This window comes from Bos mutus, chromosome 4, assembly GCF_027580195.1.
Source record: "Bos mutus isolate GX-2022 chromosome 4, NWIPB_WYAK_1.1, whole genome shotgun sequence".
In the NCBI taxonomy this organism is placed as follows: Eukaryota; Metazoa; Chordata; class Mammalia; order Artiodactyla; family Bovidae; genus Bos; species Bos mutus.
This window is the reverse complement of record NC_091620.1, coordinates 8,569,537-8,581,750: the sequence shown is the minus strand read 5'-3', so window position 1 is coordinate 8,581,750 and position 12,214 is coordinate 8,569,537. Positions and strand designations below refer to the sequence as shown.

At 50.4% G+C, this 12,214-nt stretch overlaps 1 protein-coding gene across 2 annotated transcripts in view; it reads left to right on the top strand.

Annotated features, from left to right (window-relative positions):
* Positions 1-12,214, top strand: part of PLXNA4 (plexin A4) — a 480,825-nt gene that overhangs the window by 70,936 nt on the left and 397,675 nt on the right. For both annotated transcript variants that reach the window (XM_070369025.1, XM_070369026.1), the window contains exon 2: positions 2,521-3,772. In XM_070369025.1, coding sequence (XP_070225126.1) covers positions 2,588-3,772 — 1,185 coding nt within the window. In that variant the 5' untranslated portion in view covers positions 2,521-2,587. The remainder of the gene's footprint in view (positions 1-2,520; positions 3,773-12,214) is intronic.

The following is a 12,214-nucleotide window of genomic DNA, read 5'->3' as shown; positions in this document are numbered from 1 at the left end:
CTTTCGTCTCTTGTTTATTCGCTCAGTTGTGTCCAACTCTTTTGGACCCCACGGACTGCAGCACACCAGGCTTCCCTGTCCTTCACCATCTCCCAGAGCTTGCTCAAACTCATGTCCATTGAGTCAATGATCCCATCCAACCATCTCATCCTCTGTTGCCCTCTTCTCCCCCTGCCCTCAATCTTTCCCAGCATCAGGATCTTTTCCAATGAGTAGGCTTTTCACATCAGGTGGCCAAGATATTGGAGCTTCAAATTCAGTATCAGTTCTTCCAATGAATATTCAGGGTTGATTTCATTTAGGACTTTGCACTCTCTCTGCTTGGGATTTCCCTGGTGGCTCAGATGGTAAAGAATCTGCCTGTAATATACGAGACCTAGGTTCGATCCCTGGGTCGGGAAGGTACCCTGGACAAGAGAATGACTACCCACTCCAGCATTCTTTCCTGGAGAATTCCATGCACAGAGGAGCCTGGTTGGGCTATAGTCCATGGGGTCGCAAAGAGTCTGACATGACTGAGAGACTAACAGTAACTAACAAGTTGCTTGGGATGGGGGATGGGTCTTTGGCTCAGTCACCTACCTCTTCCTATCAGCTTGTTTCTGAGTTATTTGGGCAGGGACTGGGGGGAGAATGAAAGAAATTCCACAGAGGTGAGATGTCTCTGAATAAGACGTAGGCCATTCCTTCCCAGATTTCTCCCAAACTGGAAGAAATATGAAAAGCCATTTTCTGGAAATGCATGCCAAAAGGCATCTTGAATAGAAATGAATGAGACCATTAGGATGGAAAACTATATTGTTCCACAGGGAGTTGTTTATTTATTTATTTACTTGACCATTTCTTAAAGCATTTGTGCTCTGCCTTTAATGAAAACCTCTCAGAGGAGGCCTCACTATGGGCGGCAGCCAAGATCTGCCTCATTAAAATGACATCGAGGCTCAGAGCTGGGCAGTGGACCCAGAGGACCGGGTTGCTGACACGCAGTGAAGGGATCTGGGATTTGGGTTGTTAATTTGGCCTCTTGCACTGACCAGCAGGGATTGGGGTGGAGGGGAGGGGCAAAGGAGAACCTTCCCCTGCAGTAGGTGCAGACCCAGGGGGCTGGAGCTGTAATGGACAGCCCCCGAGGAAGGGTTGTTTGAACTGATCTGTTGTGTATAAGCCGTCACTGGTGGACATTCCCATCTGTGCCCGGCTGGGGTAAACTGAAATGGTTTAGCAGGACAATACGAGAGCATGGACCTCAATTAACCTTTGTGCCAGTGACCTGATTTGCATGTATGATGTTTCCATGCACGTGTGAGTTGGGCTCTCTTGCTTTTTTCAAAAAATGAGTCAGTTTATTCAAGTATAGTTTTATACATATATAGCATTTCAAAACATTTATTTATTTTTGGCTATGCTGGGTCTTCGTTGGTGCGCATGGGCTTTCTCTAGTGCTGGTGAGCAGGGGCTACTCTCCAGTTGCCGTGCATGGGCTACTCATTGAAGTGGCTTCCCTTGCTGAAGAAGCATGGGCCCTGGGTGCAAGAGCTTCAGTAGTTTCGGCGCAGGGGCTTAGTTGCTCTGAGGCACGTGGAATCTTCCTGGACCGGGGATCAAACCCATCTCCCCTGCATTGTTGGCAGGTGGATTCTTAACCACAGGATCCCCAGGGATGTCGGATGACCTTTACTGCTTTTACCTGTGCATCTTGGATACCTGCCCTCCGCTCTAAAGTGGGAGTGTCGGAGGTTCTTACATCAGGAGGCTGCTAGTTAGGGTCCTAGTAGGAAACATCCTACATGCAAATCAGGTCATTGGCACAAAGGTTAATAGAGGAGCTGTTGACCAGGTGCCTCCTCAGAGGCAGGGCGGTGTTTAGGGCCAAAAACACGGAGGCCCTTTATCTCCCCTAGGACCAAATGGAGGCAGATAGGAGGCAATCCACAGACTCCGGGGATGGGGAGGCCGAATACACGCAGCCCACCTCCCCTCTTCTGAGCCTCTCCCCTTCCCACTGGGTTTCTGCTGATTATCCTCACTCTGCTGCACCTAACTCAGCCCAAGGGCAAGGAACCTGCACATGTAAGGGCTCCTGGGCACAGAGAAGGGAAGAGAGCAGAGCTAGGTGTGTGTGTGTGGGGGGGGGAGGGGCAGGTGGAAGATACACAGCACTAAAAATTTGTTCAAATGAAATGAGAGTCCCTGGAAGGTGCTGGACAGTGACTGATGCACAGTCAGGCATTCTGTGGGCAATGACTATCATCATCAACATTATCATCATTATTACCACCACCATTATCACTGTTGCTACCATCGCTAGTATTATTACTAGTACTACTACTGACATGCCCACCTGCTGCCACTAGCTTGGGCTGACTCATACATGGATGCTGGGGACCAGCCCCAGCTTCCCCCCTTGAAGATCTATTTCAGTGTGTGCAGGATGCTTTGAGGGCCCAGCCAGACAAGCTATGGGGTGAAACTAAGACTCGGCCTTTGTCATCAGCATCACCTCTTTCCTTTCCCCCACAGGGAGCCTGCACTCCTCACGTGACACTGCTGTGCCCAGTGCCCCGTGCCCCAAGGACGCGTCTCTGAAATGAAAGCCATGCCTTGGAACTGGACTTGCCTGCTCTCCCATCTCCTGATGGTGGGGATGGGCTCCTCCACTCTGCTCCCCCGGCAGTCGCCCCCACCGTCCCAGAAGCGGTCTTTCGTCACGTTCCGCGGGGAGCCCGCCGAGAGCTTCAACCACCTGGTGGTGGATGAGAGGACAGGGCACATTTACGTGGGTGCCGTCAACCGGATCTACAAGCTCTCCAGTGACCTGAAGGTCCTGGTGACCCACCAGACGGGGCCGGACGAGGACAACCCCAAGTGCTACCCGCCCCGCATCGTCCAGACATGCAACGAGCCCCTGACCCCCACCAATAATGTCAACAAAATGCTGCTGATAGACTACAAGGAGAACAGGCTAATCGCCTGTGGGAGCCTGTACCAGGGCATCTGCAAGCTACTGAGGCTGGAGGACCTCTTCAAGCTGGGGGAGCCTTTCCACAAGAAGGAACACTACCTGTCGGGGGTCAACGAGAGTGGCTCCGTCTTTGGGGTAATCGTCTCCTACAACAACCTGGATGACAAGCTCTTCATTGCCACTGCTGTGGATGGGAAGCCTGAGTATTTCCCCACCATCTCTAGCCGGAAACTGACCAAGAACTCGGAGGCAGACGGCATGTTCGCATATGTCTTCCACGACGAGTTTGTGGCCTCGATGATCAAGATCCCTTCGGACACTTTCACCGTCATCCCCGACTTTGATATCTACTATGTCTACGGCTTCAGCAGCGGCAACTTTGTCTACTTTTTGACGCTCCAGCCTGAGATGGTGTCTCCCCCGGGCTCTACCACAAAGGAGCAGGTTTATACGTCCAAGCTTGTGAGGCTTTGCAAGGAGGACACAGCCTTCAACTCCTACGTGGAGGTGCCCATCGGCTGTGAGCGCAGCGGGGTGGAGTACCGCCTGCTGCAGGCCGCCTACCTGTCCAAAGCCGGGGCCGTGCTCGCCCGGACCCTTGGGGTCCGCCCAGAGGACGACCTGCTCTTCACCGTCTTCTCCAAAGGCCAGAAGCGGAAGATGAAATCCCTGGACGAGTCGGCCTTATGCATCTTCATCCTAAAGCAAATCAACGACCGCATTAAAGAGCGGCTGCAGTCCTGCTACCGGGGCGAGGGCACGCTGGACCTGGCCTGGCTCAAGGTGAAGGACATTCCCTGCAGCAGTGCGGTGAGTCCAGGGAGGACCTGTGGGCCTGGAGGGCACAATGAGGAGGCCCAGGCTGTGGCCTCCACAGGGTGTGAACCACCTGTCCCGTTTTGTAGATGAGACAAGTATATCCCACCTCTGGGGCTCCTTAGGCTCCGATCATCACCAGTTCAGGCATGCTGTGACCACTAGCACTGAGCTTATGAGAGTCAGAGCCGGAGCTGAATGTAGATTTCCTATCGGCACTTTTCTCTGTTCTGATTGGCTCATTGGCTGAAAGAGGAGGGGCTAGAATAGGCAGGAATTGTATGCTGTACATTCCGCGTGGACCAGGCATTGTTGAAGGCTGCATTGTGTGTGCTGTGATGCCAGATGTGTACCCACCTTCTTCTTTTTTTTTAATTAATTTGATTTATTTTAATTGGAGGATAATTATATTACAATATTGTGATGTTTTTTGCCATACATAACATGAATCAGCCACAGGTATACATGTGTCCCCCCAAACAATCCTGAATCCCCACCCACTTCCCTCCCCACCATATCCCTCCAGATTGTCCCAGAGCCCTGGCTTTGGATGCCTCACCTCGTGCACTGGTGTACCCACCTTCTTACCAACCACACCTGTTAGTCACCCTTCTGAGCATAGAATAAAACCATTGGGTGATGGGGGGGCAGAGCTTAGAGTAAAACCACTACTGGGAGTAGGGGAGGCAGTCATTTCACATTTGGAGTAGATGTAGAACTTCTGAAGAGGTATGTTTTTAGCCCCTTGTGTCTTTAGGAAATGGCAAAATAAGATCAGAAGGAATAGGATGAGAGTCCAGTGAACACAGATGAAAAACAGAGCTTGCTTAGAAAACTGCATTTGTTAGGCATCTTCTGTGTGCACAGTTCCATGGAGGAGATATGTCACAATGTCCAGAAGCAGCCACGGAGCGGTGCTGGGTGACAGAAGGGCTGAAGGAAACTGGAGGAAGGGGAGAATGAAGGGTTGGTTTGGGAAGCCTGCCCAGGGTCCTGATGGACAGACGACCTCAGGCTGCTGGGTGACCGCAGGTGCTGCGGGCTACACAGACTCCTGCCTCTCCCAGCCTAACCCACTTGTGACCCAAAGTGAAAAGCACCTGCCTTTCTATGGCTTGACTTCTGTTCATCTTCATGGTTGTTTTTTCTCAACCACTCTTCAAGTGACTTAGAAGGTTCAGCTATTGGCATCTTCTATGCTCTGTGTCACTCTCCTTTCCCTTTTTCCTATTTATTGTCCATTTGAAAAATTATGAACCTTGTTTGAGAAAACCTATCCCATAATATTAGTGTAGGAGAAGAAAAGTCAGTTCACTCATCAGGTAGAAGCATTCAGTTGTGTGGATGTGGTTCTTGACTCCTAGTCAAACTTTGATGGAATCCCATATTAGGAGAGGGTATTTGGACTGATTTAAGAAGTGCAAGTTTCGTTCATAAAGTGTGGCTGCTTGCCAAGCAGCCCTCAGAGGGCACTGGCACCCCACCCCCAGCGTGTGGTGAGGTCGTTCCTCGGGGTACTGGGATTTGGGGTGATGGCAGGGGAGAGGAAAAGAAAGAAGGAACTCACTTGCCACCCAAAGTTTGTCTTTGGTGCCCTAGCATTTAGGCTCAGGCTGTTTTCTAGTGATGCATTTTCCAGAGGCTGAAATTATAAGATGTCATTTCTTCTTGGAGGTCCTGAAAAGCCAGGAGATGCCCCTAGTGTCACAAAGGGAATTGAAGAGGCATTGAAGAGGCACCATGAGCCAAAGAAGGAAGCAACACATTGAGGGGGCTTGAGGCCAGGGAATGGAGGGGACTCCCTTGTATCTGCTGAGCCCTAGAGACTTTGGTTTGGGCAGTAGGTGATCCACTCAAGAATCTATAAGATGGGTTTATGGGCTTCCTGGGCTGTGGACTGCTCCCACATGAAGACAAGGAATGACAGGCCAGATGCTGTGCTGTGTGTATGTTTATTACACACTCAGATGTAGGTCCCTGGGGGAAATGCCCCAAGAGTGTTTCCACGGGAAGGTGCTCAGAGATCTCCCAATCTGTATCTTTGTTCTGAGGCCCGACAACTTGAGTGAGTTGCACTAAGTCACATATTTTGTGTATGCATGGCAGAGACTGCATTTGAGGAGAAAACCCTTGCCTCTCGCCACCACGCTTGCACACACGCCCACACACACCTCTATACACATGCATTGCATGTACACAAGAAATACCCCCATGAGCTCACACACACGCTCCTTGTGTTAGAAAATAGTAAGTTTATGCTGTGTGCTTACTTAACAGCTAGTTCTTTTGAGATTAGAGGGGTTGGCTATTTTTGCTGCAGAAAACTTGCTCCTAGCCTGTCTTTTGGGGCGATGCTTTTGGGAGTAAAATCAGCGGTGGGGATCAGCCTGACTGCCCACAGGCAAGCATTTGTCTCGCCCTTGCTCCCTGCCACAGCACAAAAAGCAGAGTTCATCATGGGGAGTCTGCAGAGCTGTAGGTCCTAACATCCGCCTGGCGGCCTTGGAGAGAACAGAGGAAAGGCAGCTTTGCAAGACAGGCTAATGCCAGTACTGGGACTAATGGAGCCAGATAACAAGCTTTTGATTTTTCTTTGGGCTTTAATTAGCCTTTTCAAGTTCGAGGCAAGTTCAGGGTTGAGAGCAGAAAGGAGGAGGCCAGAAACTCCACACAGGGCTGGGGCTGTCTCCCCAGCCAGTCTAAAAGACCACACTGGCTTTTAATGCACAGTATCAGTTTCTTTTGATTCAGCCGATGCTCGAGTTACTTTGCTCTGGGGCTAGGCTACGCTTCTTTCGGCCTCAGCCCAGACCACACAGGTTTCACCCGCCTCAGCCAGGCCAGGCTCCTGAGCATTCCCATTGAGGAGCCCTCTCAGGGACACTGTTAGCAAACCCAGCTTTTCCCCGCACTCTTCATTCTCAAGGCCATTGCATTCCTTTCCCTTATGCCTTCTTACCTTGAGGCAATGAGGGATGGGGATGGGACGAATTTTAGAATTTTGTTTTGTTTTGTTTTGTTTTGTTTTGCCTGGAGTCTGGGATTCCCTGGAGGCCTGAGAAGGGAAACACAATCTCAGATGACCTCTGTCCTGTGACATTTCAAGCAGGAAAGTGGAGGAGGGGTGTGTAAGGTACAGGAGGCTGACTTTAGGACTTATGCTTTGTAGGATTGGGGTCCCCTGTAGGTTTTGTCATAGTTACAGCTCAAAGAGCTTACAAAGTGGTTCATTTTAAAATTGAGATGAAATTGACATGTAACATGACACTAGTTTCAGATGTAGAGCATAATTGTTCAATATTTGTATATATTGCAAAATGATCACTGCAAGAGTCTAGTTAACAATCCATCACCGTACGTAGTTACATGTTTTCTTATGATCAGGACTTTTAAGATCTATTCTCTTGTGGCATTGACATATATACACTGCCATGAGTAAAATAGCTAGCTAGTCGGAAGCTGCTGCAAAGCACAGGGAGCTCAGCTCAGTGCTCTGCGATGACCTAGAGGGGTGGGATGGGGGGCGTGGGAGGGAGGCTCAGGAGGGAGGGGATATATGTATACATTTAGCTGATTCATATAGTACAGCAGAAACTAACGCAACATTGTAAAGCAATTATACTAAAAAACAAACCTCTACTCTGTTCAGTTCAGTCACTTAGTCATGTCTGACTCTTTGCAACCCCATGGACTGCAGCACGCCAGGCCTCCCTGTCCATCATCAACTCCCGGAGTTTACTCAAACTCATGTCCATTGAGTCAGTGATGCCATCCAACCATCTCATCCTCTGTCGTCCCCTTCTCCTCCCACCTTCAATTTTTCCCAGCATCAGCGTCTTTTCCAATGAGTGAGTTCTTTGCATCAGGTGGCCAAAGTATTGGAGTTTTAGCTTCAGCCAGTCCTTCCAATGAATATTCAGGATTGATTTCCTTTAGTATTGACTGGTTGGATCTAGTCCATGGGACTCTCAAGAGTTCTCCAATACCACAGTTCAAAAGCACCAATTCTTCAGTGCTTAGCTTTCTTTATGGTCCAACTCTCATATCCATACATGACTACTGGAAAAACCACAGCTTTGATTAGACGGATCTTCGTTGGCAAAGTAATGTCTCTGCTTTTTAATAAGCTGTCTAGGTTGGTCATAACTTTTCTTCCAAGAGCAACTGTCTTTTAATTTCATGGCTGCAGTCACCATCTGCAGTGATTTTGGAGCCCCCCCCCCAAATAGTCTCTCACTGTTTCCACTGTTTCCTGATCTATTTGCCATGAAGTGATGGGACCAGATGCCATGATCTTAGTTTTCGAATGTTGAGTTTTAAGCCAACTTTTTCACTCTCCTCTTCCACTTTCATCAAGATGTTCTTTAGTTCTTCTTTGCTTTCTGCCATAAGGGTGGTGTCATCTGGGTATCTGAGGTTATTGCTATTTCTCCCAGCAATCTTGATTCCAGCTTGTGCTTCCTCCAGCCCAGCATTTTTCATGATGTACTCTGCATATAAGTTAAGTAAGCAAGGTGACAATACACAATGTAGATGGACTCTTTTCCTGATTTGGAACAAGTCTGTTGTTCCATGTCCAGTTCTAACTGTTTCTTCTTGACCTGTATACAGATTTCTCAGGAGGCAGGTCAGGTGGTCTGGTATTCCCATTTCTTGAAGAATTTTCCGCAGTTTGTACTCCCTTAGCAGCTCTCAAATATACAACACAGTGTGTACATGCTAAGTTGCTTCAGTTGTGTCTGACTCTTTGCAACCCCATGGACTGTAGCCTGCCAGGCTCCTCTGTCCATAGCAAGAATACTAGAGTAGATTGCCATTCCCTCCTCCAGGGGATCTTCCCAACCCAGGGATTGAACCCATATCTCTTTTGTCTCCTGAATTGGCAGGCAGGTTCTTTACCATTAGCACCACCTGGGAAGCGCATACAGTATCATGAACTGTATCACCATGCTCTACATTACATCCCAGGACTAATTTATTTTATAACTGGAAGTCCATCCCTTTTGTCCAGTGACTCGTTTTTAATGCACTCTTGTCCTAATTCCTTGAGCTAGAATACTTGTCCCATGGTGCTCTTCAGGCTTTTCTGGTCTCTTCCATTTCCTGGGATTCACATTTCTTCCCCTGAACTCATGCCTCCAGGACTCCGAGCAGGAAGCAGTATGAACCTGAGGACCCACCTCCTCACCAGGTCCCTGCTGTATTCAGCTGTACTCAGGGAAGATGAGGTCCGAGGGCCTGCAAGTGTGGGGCATCAGTGGAGCCACGTGTGGCCCATAGCCTGGTGACTAGGTGAGAGGACAGACTTTGGGCTGGGAATCTAGAGTCTTGATCTGTAGGGAGCAACCTGTTGTCTTTACTCTTGGAGAACCAGGGAAGTCTGGTTGAGCCCCCATCATGGATAAGGGCCAGTTGGCGAGAAGTGGCTTCCTCATGGGATTGTGTCCCAGTGAATGTCAGTGCATGTTGCAAATGCAAATCCCAGAATGGGCATCAGGTATAGAGGCTGGGGAAGCAGCCCGGGCACTTGCTGGTGCTTGGGGAGGGCTGGGTAGGGGAGGGGAGAAGAAACTTCTGCCTTTGCCTTCTGGCCCATTCCTTATTGGGTCCTGGTTTTTTTCCCCCAGCCTGGATGGAAAGAGGTATCCAAGAACAAATGGGCTGGTATCTGAAAATTGCTCTAAGGACCTCAGGAGGGCCTCAGCAGAGGATGGGTCCTAGAGGGATCGACCAGGCCTCCTCCTAGTGTGTCTTAGGATTTGGGAGACTGTAGACCAGCCTAACACCCTTTGCTGGTGAGCATCCAGGGTGAGGGTTAAAGATGGCGGTGTAATTTCTGTGTTTCTGCTACTTAGCACTGAGATGGTCTCTATCTTTGGTCCCTTTAAGGGCTACTGCCTGGTCTCCCCACACCCTCTTCTGTCTGCAGTTGGGGTGAGGAGCTCATAGCCCGAGGCTATTGTCATATCCCATGACCTGAGCAGGCCAAGGTAACAGCTCTCAGTCGCTTTCTGGGAGCACCAAGAATCCTGACCTGGAGTGAGGCCACCAGGCTGAAAAGTGTGCTGTTGGGCTCCAAGACCTTGTGTTCTTCGTGGGTAGAGAAGCCGGGCATCCTACTGCTCCCCAGGAATGGCTATCTACACCTCCTCACCCTTTCTTCAGCCTTCCGGGGTCACCTACAGAACACTAGCCCTTCTGCCTACAAATGAGTTATTGAATGGATGAAATTTTTATTAGGCCCTTGGCAATGTACTCTCTCCTGGCTGATGCCAAGAATCATGAAATGACATCAGTCTCTAGGAGCCTAAGAGTCCAGAAGGGAGATGCCTCCAAGCAGGTCATTATAGCCTCTGTGATGGGAACAAGGGCTGTGGCCCTGGGAATGACCATCACTCATGCCACTTAAGTCTTCCCTAAGTTTGGAACCAGTTGAGAAGTGGGTGTAGGAGTTAGGCAGCATCAGCTTTAATGCTGAGAAGGCTGGATGGGGCAGAAAACGTCAGTCTCCAACTCTTTGTGACCCCCTAGACTATAGCCCTCCAGGCTCCTCTGTCCATGGAATTCTACAGGCAAGAATATTGGAGTGGGTTGCCACGCCCTCCTCCAGGGGATCTTCTGAACCCAGGGACTGAACCTGGGTCTCCTGCATAGCAGGCAGATTCTTTACTATCTAAGCCACCAGAACTCAGCTGCTTAATCTCCGCCTCCAAGACTTGAACTTAAGTGACCGTCCAATAGTAGACATTGGTCCATGGGGCAGAAACTATGACCAGAATTCCCGCTTCACCCCTGTCTAGCCTCCAAGCAGAGTGTGTTGGCCTCTGAGCCACCTGGCAATCCCACTGGAGTCCTTGTGGGGCCTGACAACATATAAAGGGCTTCATCACCTCCTTTTCTTCTCCCAGCAGTTCTGTAGGATAATAGGGAAGGCAGACATCCCATCTAGTTGAGGAAATGGAGGATCGGAAAAGTCAAGGACTTCACTGAAGGTCATGTAATTGGTGGAGCAGAACCTTCTATACATCCTAATTCTCAGCCTGGGGCTCTTTCCACTGGTGTTTCTCGATAGGGCCGTAGTGGGACCTATCGAGTGGGGCAGGGGGATGATTGGTGGTGCTGGGCGCTTGCGTTGCTGGACTATAGAGCCCTACATGCCCACGGGACTCTGCAGTCACTGCAAAACCAGGAAATCCCTCCCGTTTCCTGGAGCCCCTGTTTGAGACCTGTTGCCAGACCAGGCATCTTCTCAACTTTGGGGTTGACTTGCCAGTCCCTCTCAGACTCACAGAGGCACTCGGACTGAGCTTTTCATTTTTAACCCCAAGCTTCACTTCACATCAGCAGTGGAGGAGAACCCACTGGTGTGTGCCGTCACTCTGACTCACCACTGCTCTCGCAGGGCAGCCCTGGGAGGGGACAGGGTCACTCCCTGGATGCGGGCTGGCCTCCCTGCCCGGCCTGGATGGTCACTCAGTGAGGTCTGGCGCCTGGGATCCTGACACTCCACCAGAGTCCGTATCCGGAACGGCCAGGCAGCCACCCCAGGCTCCGGGGGCTGGATTGTGCCCATCTGCTCGGGCTGTTTTCTTTTCCTGTCAGCAGGAAGTGCGGCTCTGACTAGATGGGTGTATCCTGTTGTTTATGGCGCAAGGCAAGGCTTTCTCTTTCTGCTCAGCTGAAGTCCTCTCTTAGACCATAATCTCCTGCTCCTGCGTGCCCCTCATCCCTCCTTCCTCAGCTCTAATACATTCAAGACTCACTCACACACACACGCACACACACATGCACACACACACACACACACACACTGGGACCCAGCCCATATGCCACACTCAAGTCCCCCTGACAGCACACATCACAAATCTCCTTTCACATCGGTGCAAGCCCTCACCCCTCACAGCCCCATGATCTCTTCTGGTTTAGCACTGGGGGCCTGACACGTTACAACTCCAGTCATTATAGATTCAAGCTTCTTCCCCCTCCCCACGAGAAGGCTTCTGTCTCAGGTATTCAGGTGAAAAGGACACCTACCTCTTTCTCTTTGGGAGAAAGCATTTGCAATAAACGTTACATCCCGGCCAAGAGCATGCAGGGCTTTGGGTCCCTGATGGTGGCCAAGCTGTAGGTGATGAGCTGGACCTGGTGAGAGGAAGGGGCTTGAAGCTGGCCTCCTAGGCTGGGTGTGACTTCCTAGGAACCACTCTGGAGCCCATCGGGCCAGCAGGGAGGGTGATGAGATCCAGGAATCAGGCCTGCAGATGTTAACACAGACACCTGGCACGGCCACAGGGTGGGGTTTGCCCAGTGGGGGATTAGGGCATGGGGCAGTCTTGCCATGTCTTCACACTGAGATCCTGACCCTGACTTCATGAAGCCCCCAGAGGCGTGCACTCTGGTGCACACCCACACGTGCACACACATCCTCTCTGCCTG